This window comes from Camarhynchus parvulus, chromosome 5 (assembly GCF_901933205.1).
Source record: "Camarhynchus parvulus chromosome 5, STF_HiC, whole genome shotgun sequence".
NCBI classification, from domain to species: domain Eukaryota; kingdom Metazoa; phylum Chordata; class Aves; order Passeriformes; family Thraupidae; genus Camarhynchus; species Camarhynchus parvulus.
Window position 1 is genome coordinate 56,442,794 of NC_044575.1, and position 20,141 is coordinate 56,462,934.

At 44.2% G+C, this 20,141-nt stretch overlaps 1 protein-coding gene across 1 annotated transcript; it reads left to right on the forward strand.

Moving 5' to 3' along the window:
- Nucleotides 1–631: 631 nt before the first annotated feature.
- Nucleotides 632–19,621, forward strand: DHRS7 (dehydrogenase/reductase 7). Its single transcript, XM_030950355.1, has 7 exons — nucleotides 632–846; nucleotides 6,023–6,175; nucleotides 11,605–11,711; nucleotides 12,005–12,244; nucleotides 17,142–17,264; nucleotides 18,681–18,896; nucleotides 19,409–19,621. The coding sequence occupies exons 1-7, from the start codon at nucleotides 711–713 to the stop codon at nucleotides 19,442–19,444; spliced, it is 1,011 nt and encodes a 336-aa protein (XP_030806215.1). The 5' UTR covers nucleotides 632–710; the 3' UTR covers nucleotides 19,445–19,621.
- The last annotated feature ends 520 nt before the right edge of the window (nucleotides 19,622–20,141 follow it).

Here is a 20,141-nt window from a genome sequence, read left to right on the forward strand (position 1 = left end):
TTTAGAAAAAAGTATCCTACATAGCATCGTTTCTATTTTAACATTTTTTAATAACCTAAAGCTATATTTAACACACTACTTAAGAGAATTAGTACAGCATTACTTTCTAACACAGCACATATAATATTCATTTTAATATTTGCGAAAAGCCTATCATAAAACACATGCATTTTCACATTTCCTAAAAAAACCCCTTTAAAAAGTTCTCTCCAAAGTCTACCCTAAACCAAAACAAATACACGTGTCACAGGGGCTGGGGGTGACTGCAGCTGGACTGCAAGCCCTCGGAGAGCTCCAGAGGGAAAAGGAATCGCCGGTGTCTCATAGGCACAGCCAGGAAGAAAACGGGACACTGCTTTTTGTTCTCGGAGCAGCGTTTGCTCTCTGCACACCGAAGCCAAGCCCTGGATGCGATCCCGCTGCCCGGGACGTGCGGTGGGCAGCGGGGAAAGGTCGGGCAGCCGTGGGGGCACGGCCAGGAGGGGAAACAAAGCGCTCCGCTCCAGAACCCGACCTTCACCCCCGGCGGCTCGCTCGGCCTGTGCCCCACGGCGGCCGCGGGGACCGGCGGGGAGCGGCCGGGGAAGACGGGGGTGGGACGGGGAAGGGAGGGAGGCGGGGAGGAGGGGAGGAGGCCGGCGCTGGCTGCGGGCGGCGAGGGCGGCTCCCGATAAAGGGGCGCCGTGCGGGTGGGCCGCGGTGCCCTGGCCATGGCCTGGGGGTGCGCGCTGTGCCTGGCGCTGGCCGGAGGGGCCCTCCTGGCGCTGCTGGTGCAGCTGCTGCGATGGCTGAGGGCCGACGGGGACCTCACGCTGCTCTGGGCCGAGAGGTGGGGGAAGAAGCCAGGTAATGCCAGCAGCCCCGCCTGGGGACCGTGAGGGGAGCGGGGGCGCGCTCGGTAAAGGGGGTGGCGGGGGAGACAGCGGTGCTGGTGGCATCGGCTGTCCCGTGGGGTGTCCATAAACATAAACATACCACAAAAGTGTACTTTACCTGCTCTTTACCTGGATAAAACGAGGCAGAGTAGAAATTTTCTAAGGCAGAAATCCATTTTAGTTTAGATAGAATGTACATCTTTGAGTTAAGCATGTAGCTTGCTGTATGGTCTGACTGCAAAAAGCTTGAGCTCAGAGGAGCTGCTTCAGTGAAAGACTGAGATAAAGAAGGGGGAGACAAGAGAGTGATAGACAGAGAAGCTGCTGTTAAAGCTAGTCAACCTGACCTAAGAATTCTTTCTGCTAAAGAAAAATCTAGCGACAAATGTCACGCAAAATTCGTAAAAATAAATATGTATGAACCTATTGTGAAATTGTATGCATATGTATTTGAGAAGAAGATAAAAAAAAAAGACCTGAAGTTCCCAGAAGTACGCATGTCATTTTAAAGGAACTTGCGTCCAGCTCTGTAATAAACATACTAGCTTTGCAACTTTCACAAAAGTTGTAGAGTTTTGTTTATCTCCGCTAAACAAAGGTGTGTGGTGCCCCTCGTGCCGGCAAAGCGGCTCCCAAAAAGTCACTTCGGGAGCTCCTGCAGGTCTGGGCCCAGGGCTGGTTCCTGTGGGCCAGAACTGTTTGTTTTGCGCAGTTTCTGGGCACGTTCCCGGTCCTGGCAGGGCCCCACGGGGCAGCTGAGCACAGGGACAGGGTGGGAGGAAGGCTCGGGAAGGGATGAGTGGCTTTGGAGCCTGTTCAGCTGCTGCTTCAGCCTGATCTGCGATCTCCAAGCTGATATTGCGTTCACAGGGCTGTCGGCAGTGAAGTAAACATGAGTATTGTTAATGCTGGGGCTGACAGGGTTTCCTGTTCCGTGGATTGTGCTCTGAACGGCTCCAGGGAGCAGCTCCGGCAGGTGATGCTGATGGGGATTGTCCCTGCATCTCTGAAAGGTGCTGCCATGGTCACCTGCAGGACAAAAGTTCAATGAAACACTGTCAGACAGGCGCTTTCAGTTCTTGCTCCCCTTGAACTTTCTATTCTGACTGCAATTCTCCCTATTTCTGGACCTAGAAACCTAGAAATCATAGGTTTTGTTTGCTTAATAGAGGCTTTTGGTCAGAAAAGGCACAGATTTATGAATATCCCCCCCTTAGTTTAGCCTGCTGGGGTGATTTGTAGTTGCTGTGAACTGCTGGCTGTGGGTGCTTTAGGTGGAAGTGGAAACTGGGGACAGAAGGTGGGATGAGAGGCGCTACAAGATATCCCATGTGGGAATTGAAATTGAATATCCCATGTGGGAATTGAAATTGAGTATCCCATGTGGGAATTGAAACAGGCTGTAGGGTTGAGATAGGGAGAGGGGACTGCATGGAAGGAAGGTGGACCAGGAGTGGTGGAGTGAAGGTTTGAGCTTGGGACCGTGATTCCCTACGGGATGGTGGTACAGGTGAAGTTTGGTGTGAGGAACAGCTGGAGAGAAGAGTAGGACAAACTTGAGACATCCTTGTCACCTGCACTCAGTAAAAGCTTCCTGAAAATGTGCGTCCTTTTCTGCTCTCCATTGGATGGATTAGCACAAGTGATAAAGCTCTAAAAAATACTGCATTTAAATCAGTATGAACAATCTCTCATGGCTGTTCAGGTACTCAGCCCAAAGTTTTGTATGAACTCCATCAGAACATTCCCTTGCTGTAAGAAAACTGCAAAAAATCTTAGTGTGTGGGCTTTGTAAAGAGCATGGAAAGAATCAGGGCAGAGAAGTGAGATAAATCTTGACTAATACAAACAGAATTGAAGTTTTGTCCTGAAGGATCTATGTGCAATATACATCAAGATGTAGGAGCTCTCTTGGATAGACAAAGTGTTATTTGAATGTAGCCTTCAGAATTATGGAAGGCCTGGAAACCCTTTAAGAAGTCTAAAAATTCACATGCTAAGACCAGTGTAGTGTAATTTTATGATGGGGTTGTTTTAACATGTAATACAAAAAGAATCAGGCAAAAATTCATCAACATAAGAGGTCAGCTATGTTTTGGGCACCTTCCCTTTCCCCCAGCCTCTGTGCTTGTTATTAAGTAAAATATTTAACTGAAATGGTACCATTTAACAAACCAGGTAGGAAAACAGAAGAGACAAACATAGGAAAGTTTTTTCATTAAATAACTTCTCCCTTTTCCTTCTCCCCATATTGTGCGTGTAATGGAGGGTGCATAGGTAAATAATGAGTGGATCCCTTAATTTTTAATTAAAGGTGTTGTTAGAGCTATCACTCTTGCAGTCATTATTTTGTGTTATTGCTTCTACAACATTATTATGGATGTTGAAGTTCTTGGAGATGAAGATATTTAGCAGAAAGTGGACTGATCTCCTGTGTTTCTTGTGCTATAAATGATAATTGCAACAAAAGGCCTTAATATAGGTAAGACTTGTTCCAATTCAGTGATTCAATTCTATAGGGAAATTTGACTTTTGAATTTATTCATTGGCAGCTGCTGGATTGCTTCCCATCCTCTGAATATGTGTGTGGTCAGGAGAGAAGGATTTTTGGGTGCTGGATGCCTTTCCTTCTGTGTTGTGTTTTTCTGAGCGCATAGAATCACCCTAAACCCTGTGCTTTTCACAGGCAGCTTAATATTATGAAGCTAAAGGGGAACCTTCCATGTATGACAGCCCTGCTCTTAAATTTAGGAATAATGGTATGATTCTTTAGGGCTCTGGAGTAGATGTTCTGTTTTAAACTTCCCCACTTCTAATCATTTTCCTGAAAGAAATGACATGGCAACCTTGTGCTATAAGAGCTATAAAATGTTGGAAAAAACTCTAAGCAGAACTACAAACCAACTTTTTGGGTTACTTGCAGTGCTAGTCAGTTCAGGCTCTCATTTGTTATGCCTTGTAGCACAGTAGTTAATAGTTAGTAATGGCATAACCTACTTTTATTTTTTAATTTGTCATGGTTAATTTTTAAACTTATTTCCAGCAACAACAGGACATTTATTCTGGAGCAAAGTTGATGGTTTGGCACTTGTTCTGCACCACCAGCATTTGAGATTTCCCTCTGTGTTAACTCTCAGCAGCTCAGTGCTTGGAAACGATCAGCTCTGGGGAATTGGTGGGAAAACTCTCCTTATCTCAGTTAATTATTCTGTTCACAGAACAAGATCCTGAATAACTGCTGAGAAGCTGCCCAAGACAGGTTGGGAACAGGGAAACTAAGTGGTAGGAGGAGGAAGTGGATTTGTTTTCAGTAGCAAGAGGAATGAGTGTGGTAAGCAGGGCTGAAATTACATTCATGTGTTGTTTTGAAATTACATTTGTGTTCTGTTTGTGTAGTGTTTGTCTGCCTGGGTTTTCAGGAAAAAAATGTTATAGGAGAGGCAAACTCCCAAGTTTATTGTGTTTAATTCAATAAATTGGGAATATGTTGGAATAAAACTGTAGGGAAGGGGTGTGAATAAGCTTTACAGACAGCAGCCATTTGTTCTAATGATGAACACAGTGGATATTTCTGCAACTTCAACAGAATCTCTTTCCCCATCCCTAGTTCATAACCTTAGAATACATCTCTCCCTTGGGAAGTGACTCCTGTTGCTGTTGTTAGTGTTTTTAGAAACAAGAAACTCCAAACAACCTCAAGCCACAAAAGCCTGAGTTTAGGAGGGATTTTTTTTGGCTGAAATGCAGTCAGCTTAAGAAAAGACAAATAATACTTACTGCCAGCCCCACAAAGTCAAGCTGAGCTCTGACAGTCAGTCTTGAGTGCTCACTGCTTTTGTCTGAAGGGTGAAGGGTTTTGGTGCTGGTCTCTTTGTGGGATTTGTGTCATTAGGACTCCAAAAGTAGAAATTTGAAACACAGTGTGGTGTAGAGAGAAACAGGAACTGATTACTAGAGAGAGCAGGAAGTAAAAGCAGTCTCAGCCACAGTGGAAAAAGAGTATTTTTTTTCTAAATTAAATTAGTGGTTAAATTTCAGTGAGCTGAAAAATACTACTCTGACTTTTCAGAATTGAACTTTCTTTAAGTCTCAGGAACTGCATTTGGCTCTGATATTTGAATTATGCCTTGAAATCTTTCTTGGTTGGCTAGATGTTGGAATGCACAAACTTGAGAAACAGAGGGAAGAGCTCCTGTCAGCAGGCTCTGAGTGAGTCAGATTTCCCCCAAGACTGATATTCACTGTGGCTGATCTTGAGGAACACAGACACGTGCCAGGCAATGATTCCTTCTGGAAAGTGGTCTGATATTTGTGATCTTTCATCCCTAAATCATGTTCTGGAATTAACTGAGTGGTTTTTCAGCCATCTGTGGTATTGGATGATTTTGGATGTAGGTCTGGAAAGCAAAGGCTTTCCCCAGTGCCCAGGTGTACCATGGAGTGGGGATGGTTGTAGACAAGTGGGAACAGGCATTATCAGCCGAGCTGTAAACAGAGCAAGATGCTCTTAATTTTACTGCAGGTTAAAGAAGCATGTCAGGGCAGGAGCTGGGGAATCCACATGTGAATTTACACCTTGGGAACTCTGTGTACTGTGCCCTGGCCAGTGCAGGAGCTAACCTGCATCAGATGCTAAACAAAGTGGATGGAAACCCATTTTTTTGTGATTAGCTGTCTTTCTGTTCAGAGAATTTTACTCAGTCAGCAATTACCCTGGAACATTTTTTGGGATGAAACATTATTTGGAAGGACTTGCTTAGGCTTTTGTTTGTATTTGCAGTACAGTAACTGTTTCCTGTCAATTCCAAGAATTTTCTTTCCCCTTTTCCTTTGAAACTGTTTTTGATGAGGTTAGTGGATTTTTTATGCGTGGATGGCCTGCAAAAATGCAATCAGATTCCTTGCCTCAGGTAAATAACCCATGTTTATTCAGGTCAGCCTTGGAACAAAGTTCAAATGGCAACAGAACAAGTATGAACAATTTCACAACTGCATGTGACTAAAACATAAAAAAGTCAGCATTTTGTAATACCCCCCCAAAATGAGCATATTTCTTAAAAACAGCACCAGATTCCACCCCTGCAGTGAGTGAGATGCTTATCCTAGCATTGGCAATGTGTGAACTGCTGTCTTGATTCTTTTGCTAGAACATGAACTGCGTGGCAAGGTTGTCTGGGTGACAGGAGCCTCGAGTGGCATCGGAGAAGAACTGTCTTACCAGCTGGCAAAGCTGGGAGCCTTGCTTGCCATCTCTGCCAGGAGGGAGGATGAGCTGCAGAGAGTGAAAAAGAAATGCCTTCGTAAGTACAACTTAGCACTCCGTGCCAGCAGTTCCAGCCTGCCTGGGCTGGGATTGCCGCAGGAACGCTAACCCACATATCACCAGAATAAATTTAATGATGAAAGTCAACTTTATACAGAGCTGGTATCTTCTTTTTGTGAGTGAGAAGCCTTTGTATGGACACACATTTCAACTTCCTACATAAACCACTGTTACTTAAAAATCTCATTCTCAGTTGCAAGTGCTCCTGTAAGATACTAGATTAAGAAATGGAATAAATACTGTGGGGAATAGAGGAAACAATCCCAGGGGTATCATCCTGTGAAGAACCAAACCACCTAGCTGCTTGCAGCTAAGAAGTATTCTTTCTTCAGGTTTGTGCATGTTACAGGTAGAGAGAAAACTGACTTTGCTCTTTGGAAAAGACTAATAAAAATGTTCAGGAAACATTGTTCTAAAAATGTGGAAGAAGGAAGATCTCCTGTAATCAAGAGGAAAAATTGTGGAGCAAAATTTTTAACTATTCCAGATATCTTCTAGTTAGCTTTCATATGCCTGATGACTCAGTGGTCTGGCTTCACTCCTCCTGTTTCTCTTTTTCCCTCCTGTTTTCTGGCTTGGCAGCAAGAGGAATAGGCAGTTAATTCACACTGATAGATAGAGGGTTTGAACATGATTAACATTATGCATTTTTCAGACTATTTATCCTCTATAGCTCAGGATGGAGTATTTTATGTGGAATGTGTTATCACACCAAGAGTTCAGTCTTAGCAATGTTGACAGAATGTCCACATTCTACTTGGAATGTGTGCTAGAGAATAATCAGATGTTTTTCTTGGATTAGCACCTAGACATGTCTAGAAAGCTGAAAGTTGCAGCAGCCTACTCAGAAAAGCTTTCAAGGAACTTTCAAAAATGCACAACTCCTTTTAGCCTGGTTTTATTTTCTGAGGGCTCCAAAAAGCAGTCACCTAAAGAGTCTGACATTTAAAAAGAGGCAGGGGACATGTGATGACAGTGTGGTAAAGTGACAATTGTGACAAAATCCCAGTGCTGTGTGATGCAATGGTCAGCAGAAGTCTGCAACACCGTTTGCGTCCGTGGCTGTTTGTTGTGATTGCAAAATTGATGACATGAGACAGGCTGGCAGCAGCTGGAATCCTGGATGGGCACTTTCAGGAAATACCTGTGGGATGTGCTAAAGAATATTCAGAAATACTATTTCGAGTAATGTGGACTAAGAGCATTGATTTATCTGAGATGATTTCTGTCTTCTTGATTTTTTAAGTTTTTATAAGCCTTTTGATGTTTACATTCTTGTAATGAAATTTCTCACACACTTTATGTAAATAACTTATTGTTTTGTTAAATAACTTATTTTTTTGTTAAATAACTTAATGTTTTGCATTCTTTTATGGAGGAGGAGAAATTTGATGGACTGTTGGTTTGTCCAGTGTCATTGGAGAGGTGGCACTGTCACCCTCCAATGCACTGTCACTTTTGGAAATCTATAAATGTTGGAGTCAGAAATTAAAAGTGCTCTTTTTACCTTGGGAGAGCTGTGTGTGCATCGTGTTATTTTATGTCCTATAGTGACAGATTTCTGCCTCTGCCATCTTCCACTGTCCCTGTGAATATCTGAGCTGTGCCACACACATCCTTGGAAGTCTTATGTAGCCCTGTGCTTTGCAAATGTTTGCTCATGAGCTTTGCTTTAACTGAAGGTCTGATTAGTAGGAATACTGGAAACTCTTCAGTAACACAGAAACATAACTAGGGCAGGAAGTGACAGGACAAGGGGGAGTGGCTTTAAGCTGACAGAAACCAGGTTTGGATTAGATATTTGGAAGAAATTCTTGCTTTTGAGGCTGGTGAGGCCCTGGGACAGGTTACCCAGAGTGGCTGTGGCTGTCCCATCCCTGGAAGCATCCAAGGCCAGGATGGATGAGTCTTTGAGCAACCTGGTCTGGTGGAAGGTGTCCCTCTCCATGGCAGGGGTTTAGAATGAGGTGACATTTAAGGTCCCTTCCAACCTAAACTTTTCTACGATAGTTTGTTTTCTACAGCCAGCTTCTATTTCCTGTCCTAGGTGTGAAAATCTGCATTTTAATTTATTGAGCTTAATGAGGTTTGTCAGACTATTCTTTGAACTTGTTAAGGTGCCTCTGCATAGCAGTCCAGCCCTGCATCAGGACTGCTCCTCTGAACTTGGCGTTAAATCAAAATTTTATGAAAATCTGTGTTTTTTCCCCATCATTTGGGTCATTAACAAAGATATTCAAACATATTGATCATGGAGGGATGCCACAGCTGATCACAAAAAGCAATTGAGTTGCTCAGGCAGTTTGTCAGGCCATGCTAAATCCATGGTGGCTTTTCCCACCCACGTTCTTATCCTCCACTTCCTTGGAAATTGCTTTCAGGAGGAATTGCCACGTCATTTTCCCAAGGACTGGGGTTAGGCTTTGTGACATTTGTTTTCTTGCTGTCCCTGGGGAGAAGAGAATTCCAAAAAGGAGTGAAATTGGTCAGCTCGTGTAAATCACAGATGCATATTTTGCCCTGCTTGTAGGTGCATTTTGTCCCTAATTTGTCTGACTCTGGTAGTGTTTCTTTCCCCAGAGTGTAGCCTCAGGAGTGTGGGAGACCTGAGAGGAGATCTTGCCAGAGAAGACTGGGGCAAAGAAGGCATTGAGTACCTCAGGTTTTTCTGTGCATTTCATCATTTCTTCCTCACCATCCCTGCCCAGCAGTGAGCTCACCCTGTCTTTGGCCTCCCTTTTGTTGCTGCTGCACCTGAGAAGCCTTTGCTGCCTTTCACATTCCTCAGCTCCAGTGGAAATTTCAGTTTCACCTCCACCTGAGCATTGATCTCCCCGATTCCATCTCTGCATGCTTGTCCATGTGCTTCCTGGGTGGCCTGTGCCTGCTTCCACCTGCATGTTTTCCCTTGGCAGCTGAGTTCAGGACTGTCCTGTAAGGTTTGAGTGGGGTGGATGAAGCCTGAGCAGCAATGTGCAACATGAGTGTGAATTTGGCTGATTTATGGGGCATAACTGGAGCTCATGTGCTGCAACATGCCTGCTGTACACATATATCTTGTTCAAAGTTTAGTGACACCACCCTGTGGTACAGGTTTGTGCATTCTACACTGCTTAAAAGCTGAGGGGGAGTGAGGGAGAGGTAATCCCTGTTGAGTCATGCATATGCCAGTTCAACACTTCACTGCACTTGGGCAGGAGGGAGACAAAACAACTTGTATAACTCACTCAGCTCCTGCAAGAGGCTTCTCTATTTCCCCCGACCACTCTTTCTCTTTCTTTTCTTGGAAATGTTGTAGGCTGTTTTCTCTCAAAAACCCTACAAAGAAAAAAAAAAGTAGGAGGGTATGTTTCTCTGTTTGGCAAAGGTCAAATATGATTTAATTATGGATAGGCCAGTTGAGTGACAGACAACCTATAAGTTCAAGAATTATACAGTAATTGAGGTTGAAATGGACCCCAGGAGGTCGTGTTGATCAGCCTCTGTTGAAGGGTATTTATACAAGGGAGAAAGAAAAGAAAGAAGAGGAAATGCAGAAGAGCTGGAAAATACTACTCTGAGCTATGGTGTTTATCATATTATGAGAAACTGCTACCTGGGATTAACATGTATTGAAAAGAGTTGTTGATCTGAAATCCAGGCAATGAGCTTTAAACTAAGGTCTCCCACTTGGGACCAAGTGTTTTTTTCTGGATTTCATAATTGTTCCCTTAAAAATCTCACTTTGGTAGCAGGCAAGGGGAGCAGTGGAATATTAGGGTTTGTAGGTAAAAGCAATGAGGATCACCATTCTGGCAGTGCAGAAATTGGGACCCATATGTGCTTTCTGCACCAGGCACAGTGCTGGTTATCAACCAAAAAATAATGGGGTAGTGAATGGGAGAAGGGGTTCAGAAAAGGGTAACAGGAATGTTTGGTTTTTGTAAAAGCTGTCTGAGGAGTGCCTGAAGTAAGGACCCCTCACCCTAGAGAAGAACTAAGGAAGCTGCTGGAGATGCAGAGTTTGAATGTGGAAATCCTGTACAAGGTTTCTGGTTTAAAGTTTCCTGATGCCGGATGTTTCTAACATCTTATAAAAGAGCACTTCCTTCCTTACCAGCAGCCTGTGTCCCTTGCTCTGCTCTTTCCTTTCTCCCCTGTCTAGATTTCATGGCTGGGCTGGCCCTGTGGTCTGATTAAATCATGGCAGAAATATCCACGCCCCGGCAGGTATCAGCACCCCAACAGGTACCAGCTGTGCAAATCTGCTTCAGGCAGCACAGGCAGAGGTGTGCCCCTGAGAGGGCAGCTTAAACTGTGTTTTACTGCTGTATTTCTGGAAGAAATGGAGGAGAAAATGCACGTGGAGCAGCTGGAGGGAGCAATAAATGGAAATACTACTAACATTAAACCAGACAGTTGGGTTTGTTATTTATTTATTTAACCAGTGGCTTAAATACTAATGACCTTTGGACAGAGGCAACTTGTGGGTTTAAGTAACCTCTTTATATCACTGTTAAGACAAAGTTCAACTTGCTCTATATTTGCAAGAAGTAGTAATTAAAAAGTCAAAGCCTGGGGCTCTGAAGAGGGCAGCTGCTTGAAGGGAAGCAACCACACCTAGATGTGGTTAGGATTTGATTCAGGGGAAAAAATAGCACTAACAAACTAATAGAAATTATGTAAAAATTCTTGTTAAATGTAGTTTAAAAAAAGCTTGAAATGATGAAGATTTTGTTTTTGTGAGTCATCTGCCCCAAAACCCCAGGGTAACAAATCACTGCTCAAGAAATGCCTTCTATGGAAAAGGTCAGTTGTTCTGAAGGGACAGTGGGGGAAAACGTGACAAAAAGGCTGGAACTTGATGGCAGCTGACTTTTATTTCAGGGCATGGATATGTTAAAAGCTGTCAGTTAAACAAAAGTCTTTTATCTCCTCCCAAAAAAAGCCAATAATTCAGCTTCTGTAGACTTTGCCTCATAGCTGCTCAGGTATGTATGTTGTGTTTTGGGTGTGAATTGTACAAGTCCTGTTGTCAGGAATAAACATGCTTGACCTGTTGACATCCAACTCCCAATGTGCTTCTGAATCCCTCAGTGAAAAGTTTCAGCTGGGTTTTACTCCTAACTACTGCAATTTATTTGGAGAAGTGAAACTTCTGTATTGTGCCACAAAGCCTGTTTAACAAACTCAGGCTTTTCACATACAAAAACATAGTGAAAAAAACCACTTGGTAGGAACAGATTAAAAATAAATTCTGTGTGGGGGTCAAAATGAAAACAAAGCAAGCATTTTATTTCTAACTTGATGTTATGGTTTCTTGATGTTGTCTTTGTGAAAATGTGCTGTTTAAAAGTATGTTATGTTTCCCACAGTTCTGACTTTGGGAATCTTATCAGCTCCCTTTCCCTTATGGTTGTTTTTTAGAGATTAGCAGCCTGAGTGAAAATGATATCCTCGTTCTGCGTCTCGACCTGACTGACAGATCCTCTCATGAAGCTGCAACCAACAGTGTGCTCAAGCACTTTGGCAAGGTAAGATGTGCTTCTGGGGTTAAACTTTTATTTCTTTGTCTCCTAGACCTGCATTTATGCTCATACTTCACTGTATGACAAATTCAGGAGTGTCTACACCTTCCTTCAGCTTCAGTATTCAACTTGCCAAAACGTACCTGCATTTTTATCCCTTCTGTGGCTTGCTTCTGGTTTTCAACAAACAGATAATCACTGGTCCTTCCCAAGGACTAAACTGAACTGAATTGCCTGAGGAAGCACAAATATTAAAGGAAATTGTGTTTATATTAATTTATCTTCTTATCTTTCTGGAGATTGATGTTCTGGTCAACAATGGTGGGCGCTCACAGCGCTCCTTGTTCGTGGACACCAACCTGGATGTCTACAGTGCCATCATTGAGCTCAACTACCTGGGCACCATCTCCCTGACAAAGTATGTCCTGAACCACATGATCCAGAGGAAGAAAGGGAAGATTGTCACTGTCAGCAGTGTGATGGGCATCATGGGAGCTCCTCTTGCCACCGGCTACTGTGCCAGCAAGCACGCTCTGCAGGTGAGTTACAGGCTGGAAGTTAATTAAGTTAATTAAGAGGATCAGTGCCACTGCTGCAGCACAGGGCTTTGTTCTGTGCAGAAAACACAAGTCTCACCTGAAATTTCACACAGCATATGCGACATGCTCAGGTATTGGAAGTTCCTTTAGAATTAATTTGCTCTGAAATGTGAAATAGCTCCCACTGTAGATTTTTTTTTTTCCCCCTGACCGGAATGCAATTTCCAGCTTAGTTGGTTCTAACTATTACATGGTTAAATTACTGTGTGAAACACAAAACCTCAGCCTCTGGCCTTCAGATGAGGGAATACCTCTCTGAGAGTATTATTCTGTTCCATATAGAGCCCTAAAGTTCTCAATTCTTTTAGGGAGAAAGAGTCACTGGTGAGAGTTTTACAACTTGAGGAGATTTTTAGGACAGTGAAATGAGAACAGTGAGTGGTAAGGCAGACTGCTCAGAGAAATGAGACCTCCTGATCCATCTGGGAACAGCTGAATGACTCTTCCCAAGAGTTGTGTCTTTCTGTGGTGTGAAGAACTGACAGCTCACAGTGCCATAGGAAGTTACCTTCTGCCTAACACTTAGCGCTCAACACTGCCTGGAAAAAGTTTTTGAAAGCAGTGTCACTGGAGTAGAAAAACTTAAAAGAGGAGTTCAGAAAAGTTTCAGCCTGTATCATTTAGGAATCTCTTGTTAAACTAGTAAATTTGTTTGGGCATATTTGTCTTTCACCACTGTTTGGCCTCCTGCTAATGTACATTTTGATCTCAGCAAAACAAACTTCAGCTGTGCTCAGTGGTGGTTTAAAAACTGGCATTTTCTTACACCCTGCTGGATTTCAGCATGTGAACAGAACAAACAACTGCTTAAGCCAAGGGATCAACATCTTTTTGACAATTTGACCAGCAACAACAAAAATGTTAACAAGTAGCTGACACTACAAAGCCTCTTGAAAATATAAGATGTAGAATATGGTGACAGATCTCTGCTAAAAAAAAAATTTCAGTTAGTGATGGGGAGAGATCTGTTGCTTTTCATCAGAGTGGCAATGCTGGAATTGCCCATTACAGGCCAGCTTTTGGGTTAAACCTGGTAGATTAAAATTAGAAGAATGCAATGAGCAGAAGCCTGACTTCCCTTCATGCTCCTTTATTTATTAAATGTTCTTTCAGTTGAATTATCTTTGGGTGTGGTGCAGCTGGGCTAAGCATGGCTAATTAATTACAGAGCACAAGGAATTCACATGTTGCTTTAAAAATACTCAGAATTCTCAATCTCATGTTAAGATTGAGAGCACAGACAAAGCTTTAAAGAGATAGTTTACTAAAATTAATTAAAATAAGCTGGCTGAACGGCTTCCATCTTTATTAGCTTCTACCTCTGCTCAATAACTAGGCCAGACTCCAAACCTCCTTCCTTATTTCTTTCCCAGTAAGTCTAGAAAGAGTAATTGCAGGTGTTGAAACAGGACTTGCAGTATTGGTTTTGGAAATAGAAATACTCTGCCTGAGAGTCTTTGATCGGTCTGGAGTTACAGCTAGATGACAGCATGCAGCCCCCAAAAACAAGAAAAAACTTTTCTGAAAGAACAAACTTCACTAGGGCAGTTCAGCTAAAGGAATTCTGTAGGAATGGCAGCCCTCCTTAGCCCTGTAACCCACTTCTGATGGTGACCAAAAAGAAATAGAGACTGGGAGAAGGGAGGGGAAAAATAAGCCAAAGCAAAAAGTGATGCTTTTCCTGTTCAGGTTTCCCAGCATGATTCCACCTGTCCTGTATTCCAAGATCTTCTTGAAGGTTGTGTTTTGGCCACCAGTTATTAAATATGTGAGCCCATCTGACATGGATTTGTCTGTTGTGGTTTTTGGCTTGTTTTGGTATTTTTTTTTTAATTCATGCCTTGAAGTCTATCACAACTGACACACTTAATGCTGCAAAGTTAATTACACCTTTTTTGGAAAAGTCCTTCCTTTTACTTGGCTTTGTTTGGTTTTGGGTTTTTTTTTTCTTGTTGGTTTATTTTTTCTTGTTTTTTTTTTTTTTTTTTTTTTGGGTTTTTTTTTTGTTTGTTTTTTTGGTTTTTTTTTTGAGTGTTTTTTGGGGTTTAAAAAATTCCTTTAAATGGCAGTTGTAGGAGGAAGGAAGGAATTCTGCCTGGAATTAGAATCTGCCCTTGAAACAATCATGCTTTGATTCATGCCAACTGGAATTCTTCATAACAATGTTCTACTGATGAAATTACCCTTTATTCCAGTGCTGGGGGTGCTGTAAGAGCATGACTCAAGCCCAGGGGAGTCTGCATCTGCCTGGTGCAGTTTCCCTCCTGGAGGGATGATGCTCGTGGAGCTCATGTGCCACTCACCCAGCTGTAATTCGTCTACTTGGTGGCATGGACCAGGAATGGAGGCCTTCAAAATGTTCCTTCATCAGGAACTTGTCTAAGAAGCACATGGACTGAGCAGCAGCAGCTCCTCTCTCTGTTCATTGTCTGGTTTTTAGTGGAATTCCTTCAGTCTGGGCTTGGTGGAAACACTCAGGTTCTTCCTCTTGCACTGGAGTTCCTTTGCTGCTCCCAAATCTGGGTCTGCCTGAATTTCAATAAGAGGAAGCCCTTATTTTTTCATGCTGAGGAATTGAAAGCTTCTCTTCTGGGAGGAAGCAGAGGAATTTCATACCAGCTATCTTTGAATATCAAGGAGAAGTGCTGGAATTAGAAAACATGTCCCCAGAGGGGACTGAGTCTATGTGAGATTCTGGTTTTCAAGAGGCCCTTGGCAGTGTGCCTCAGCCAGGATTTAGGGTGGGTGAGTGTCCTGGCCCTCCTGTGCTGCTGCTGAAGGCTGTGCCACTTGTCTGGTGTAAAACCTTGGAGCTGCAGCATGAGGGAAGGATGTGGGACAGTGCAGAGCAGGACCAGGAGCTTGCTGGCATCTCTGGCTGCTTGCATTTCATGTTTACTAGTTGTTGGCTACTTTTTTTTTTGTGTTCAATGGAATCACCCTGGCTTTGTCAGTGCCCTGGAGCTGCTTGCTGCTGCTGCTGTGTGCCTCTGTGTGGCTGCTCAGGTGCCCAGTTTTAGGTACGGCTTGGGTCCCAGGAGCCTCCCAGCATCTGAGCAGGTGGAGGAGCTTTGTCAAAAGTGACTGAGCCGTGCTCTGGCTTCCCTTCCATCACAGCATTCCCAGACAAATGCTCTTCCACCTCCCTGACTCCTGGAAGTGCATCTTGAGTGTGTTCCCTTCAGGCAAAATGGGAGCCAGTTCTGTTCCTCAGCTCCAATGGGCAGGGAGTTGTGGGCAAGTGGGGGTCTGTGTGCCTTTTTAGGTGTGATTTTGTGTGCCTTTTTAGGTGTGATTTTATCCTCAGCTGGACTCAGTCCCCACCTTTGTGACAGCACTGCACCACCTGGGGGTTTGGGGCTTTTCTGGAAGAACTGGGCTCAGGATCCCTCAGGGAAGGAAGGGGTGGGGAAAGTGCAGGTTGGGATGTAGGATTAGCCTGGAGTGCTGGATGGAACACTGCCCTGCTTCTGCACACGAGGGTGGGGGAGCCAGGGGAGGGCCTGGATTTTTAAACCAAAGCTGCTGGGTGTCCAGGAGCAGATCCCCATCTGTCCAGGGGCAGATTTCTGGGCACATCAGTTTCCAGTATTAGGATTTAATCCTCTCCAGGCTTTGCTGCCATGCTGTGAAGATCCAGCCCCAGATCTGGGGCCTGTGGGTACTCACACCTTTAAATTCCTGCTCAGTGTTTTTAGGGAACTGAACTGCAAAGCCTGTGTGGAATCCATAAATTGGAGTTAGCCACCAGCCACTGGGAAACTGGAGCTCCTGTTGTTGGTCAGAGTGTGCTGCTCCTTGCTGAGCTTTGGTGGCTTGTGCCAGCTGCTGGTTCTGTGTCACCACAGGCCAAAATCTGACTGGTTTTAGCCTTTGTTGCAGCTCAGGGAAGAGCTCTGGGCCAGCCAGCCCTCCTCCCAAGCTGGATAGGAGTAAAGTGATAAAATTTTACTACAGTGGGAGAAGTTTATCAGCCTGTGCTCACTCTGTGTCTCTGCTGTGACACAAAATTATGTGTTGGAGTAGATACAGGGGGCTGCTGGTAGCCAGGCCAAAGATAAGGCATGATGGGGTGTTGGCTAAATCCTCCTCCAAGAGTGCTTGACCAGCAGCTTTGGTGCAATGCACCCTTCTGAACTGGCCATGTTTCCCATAGTAATTGCTGTCTAAATGTGAATTGCTACAGAAAACCTTGTATTCTCTTACCTTAAAGAAAAGAAGTACTCGCAATTTTTGTAATTTTGGTTTAACTTGCATACACTGGTAGCATATTCCTGAGCTGAAATAAGATTTGTATCTATGTGGCTTCCAATTTCAAACTCTGTAGCAAATTCAGTGCTGCAAATTAACCCCCTGAAGTGTCAGGGTGCATTTTTGACTTTGCTGTGTGAAAATTTTCATCCTTTTCTTACATAAGCCAGTGCCACTTACTTCATAGAAACTGTGTAAACTCTTTACTGTCACCCCAAACAGCAACTGACCTGCAAAAGGTAATTTCCATGATTTTGCAATACTTAGGATTGGTGGCATTTCCACTGCCAAACAGTAAGGCTTGTCCTGAGTACAGGGACAGCAGAATCTGGCTGTAGTTTAGAGAAATTACTGGGTATTTGGTCAGATGAGGATGAGTTCCTCACTGGTTTATAGATCAATGTCTGTAACTGCTGGTAAAATGCTAAATTAGCCATTGAGTGTGAAAAGTCAAAGAAAATAGAAGGAATTGCTTGTAGTGGAATCTTGTTATCTTTACAGTATAAATTTGTATGAAAAGGTGTCATCAGCTAAACCTTGCATAAAACATGGGAAAGGAAGATCTCACTGTATTTTTGTCTTCTAGGGATTCTTTAATTCTCTGAGGACTGAGCTGACTGACTACCCTGAGATAAGCATTATCCAAATCTGCCCAGGGCCTGTGCAGTCCCAGATCATCCAAAATGTCTTTACTGAGAATCTTGCAAAGGTAAGGACTCAGTTCTGCTGTGACAAACCCAACTCCTGCTGTGGGGCCAGTGATCCTTTTGTGGGGTATTTTATCTGGCTTTGTCCTCCCTGCAAACACTAACCTCGTCTTCTTACCAAGAAATGCTCTGAGTGGTGCAGAACTGTGTATACTTTTGTAATTCTTGGTGGTATCAACTGAAAATTGAGTTTGATAATTGCTCTTCCTTCTCTCTTCCCACACAAACAACCCAAGTCTAGTAAAATGTGCTGTACAGCCCCTGTGCTGCAGTTTTGGGGGTGAAAGCCAGGATTTTCTGAACACAGCTCTGCTGGGGAGTGCTGTCCTTGCTGCACAGGTAGGGTTTTGTTTGCCCTGGTCACGCTGTGCCCTGCTGGGTGACGCTGCTGCTGGCACAGCCCTGGCTCAGCTGACACGAGCTGTGCATTCCTTTCCTGTTAGGGATTGTTCCAGGAGGAAAAGCAAAACCTTCCAACTGCACAATGGCTTTTAGTAAAGGCTGTCTTGACAAAGCAGCTGGCAAAAATTGCTGCTGTGATACATCAAACTGTAATCTGCCCTAAATTCAATCGATTTGAAGCTCAGGATGACCCACCAGTGAGGGGGAGGGGATCTCCCATTGTTGAATTGAGTTCTGGAATGATTTTTGTGTTGCAAAACATCTGACTTGTGTGGAAGAAAAAATGTACTTTTTGAACAATGGTGAAAGCTGCAAAACACATTCCTCAGATTTCGGTGTGGCAGAAGACCAGGGAGGAGGAGCAAATCTAGAGCAGAACTGCTTCTGCCCTGTGAAACAGAAGGACAGATTGCTAGAGTGGCCTGTTATTGCTGGAGTGAAATGTGCACAAGTTCACAGGGCTGGGGTTTGTGTTCACTAAATAATACAGTGACAAGACAGGCTGATGTCCCTGCTCCAAAGCAGCTGGCTGCTTCTCTCTTGATTGAGATGGAGAGAACTGGCAGGAATATTTAAGTTTATGGGGAATGTGACCTCACCTACTCACTTGGGTACTTGAGTAACTTGTAGTGTAGAATGGGGCAGGCACAGCTGGGAACTGGGGAGTTCCCATTCCTCAGAGCTGCAGATGGGGGGATTTTTTCAACAATCCCCATCAAGTGGAAGCCCTGCTGAAGCAGGACAGAGCTTGGAGATCCATTTTTTTAAAAATTGACCCATCAATAGAGGCATTAATTAAAAAGGTAAAAATTTGAGCCGAAGAAAGGTGGAAAGTGTTCCCACACTGAAAACCAGAGGATGGTGAGGGATATGTTCCCCTGCCCCAGTTTCTGGGTGAGTTCTTATGGGGAAACTAGGAGGAATATGCCTGTGGCACCGAGCGTGTGTCCCTTCTCCTCCCTCAGTCACCCCCAGGGCTGCAGTTCTAACCCCTCCCTGCTCTGCTCCCCCTCCAGTCCCTGGAGAACAGCGGGGACCAGTCCCACAAGATGCCCACGGATCGCTGTGCCCGGCTCACCCTGGTGAGCGTGGCCAACGACGTGAAGGAGGCCTGGATCAGCGACCACCCCTACCTGGCTGTGTGCTACCTGTGGCAGTACGCGCCCACCTGGGCATGGTGGCTCATGAACAAGATGGGCAAGAAGAGGATTCAGAACTTCAAGAGTGGAATTGTGAGTGTGCAGAGTGCCCCTCTCCCCCTGCTTGCTTGTTGCACTCTGCTGCTGTGGGAATGTTTGTTGGGATTGCGCTGCTCCTCAGTCACACTTGGAGGCCTGATGCACAGGGCAGGATCATTGCTTAAGACTTTTGGGATGGAAATTGTTGCAATTATCCATAGTATGTACATTTATTGATCCCATATGACATAAATTAAATGCATATATTAGGCTGTAGACCCACTGGAGGAGCTCTTCTGAGAGCAGGGAAAGTGTGACTGAGCCTGTGTCTCACCCAAGGAGCTTAGGGACACATGGAGAGCTGAGTACAGCTCCACAAAAGCACCTCAAGTAAATAATCAAGTACAGGAAATGCAAAAGTAAGGGTGGCACATGCAGCTTAAAACTTTGTGCTTTCACACTCTAACTGCTCATGGTCACAAACTGTTTCAAAGGAAGTCTTTCACTCACAGTGTTGTTTTTAACACAGGGTGGGGAAATACTGATTTCATGTCCTCTCCCCCCAGGATGCTGATGCTTCTTATTCAAGGAAGAGGAAGTAAGGACGAGCACGTAAGAAATCCTGCTGTACTTGGGCTAAGGCTGAGAAACTTTTCATATTGCATGAGTGCAAAAAACAGCTTTTTTTTTTGGTTTTGTTATGTCTCTGTCATCCTGTAACTCGACAGATCTACCGAGCTGATGACATACTTGACTAAATAAAAATCTCTTTCTAAACACACCTGTTTCATGTCAAATTCCCACAGGCTGAATTTTTAAGCTTACAGGGAATGAAACACATGAGAGGCTGAGCTCCTGCTCTGACATGGGCAAATACCTGGTGAGCAGCCAAAAATGACAGACCCCAGGATCCTGTTTCCCTCACTTTCATTCTTAATTCATGTTGATTAACAAAACCCCACAAGAAGAAGGATGTGGTACAGAGGGTAAGGGTGTCTGGTCTGTGCTTGGGATGTGTTCCTTGAGCAAAATGCATCTTTCATTTCTGACACAACATCAGGACTTACCCTCTGGCCCCTTTCTCAGCTCTGCTGCCCTTACAGTGCCCTGTGTGTGATCAACATCACAAAAGCAAGGAGGTGTTGGGAAGAACTAAATAAAGCTCTGCACACACCTGGTTAGGAAACAGGGGCCACACGGGATAACAATGGGTCCCAAACTCAGTCCCATTGCTGGGAGCAGGGTGCCATCAGTAATCCCAACTGCAGCCTGTGAACACAGACAAGGCCAGAGCTGAAG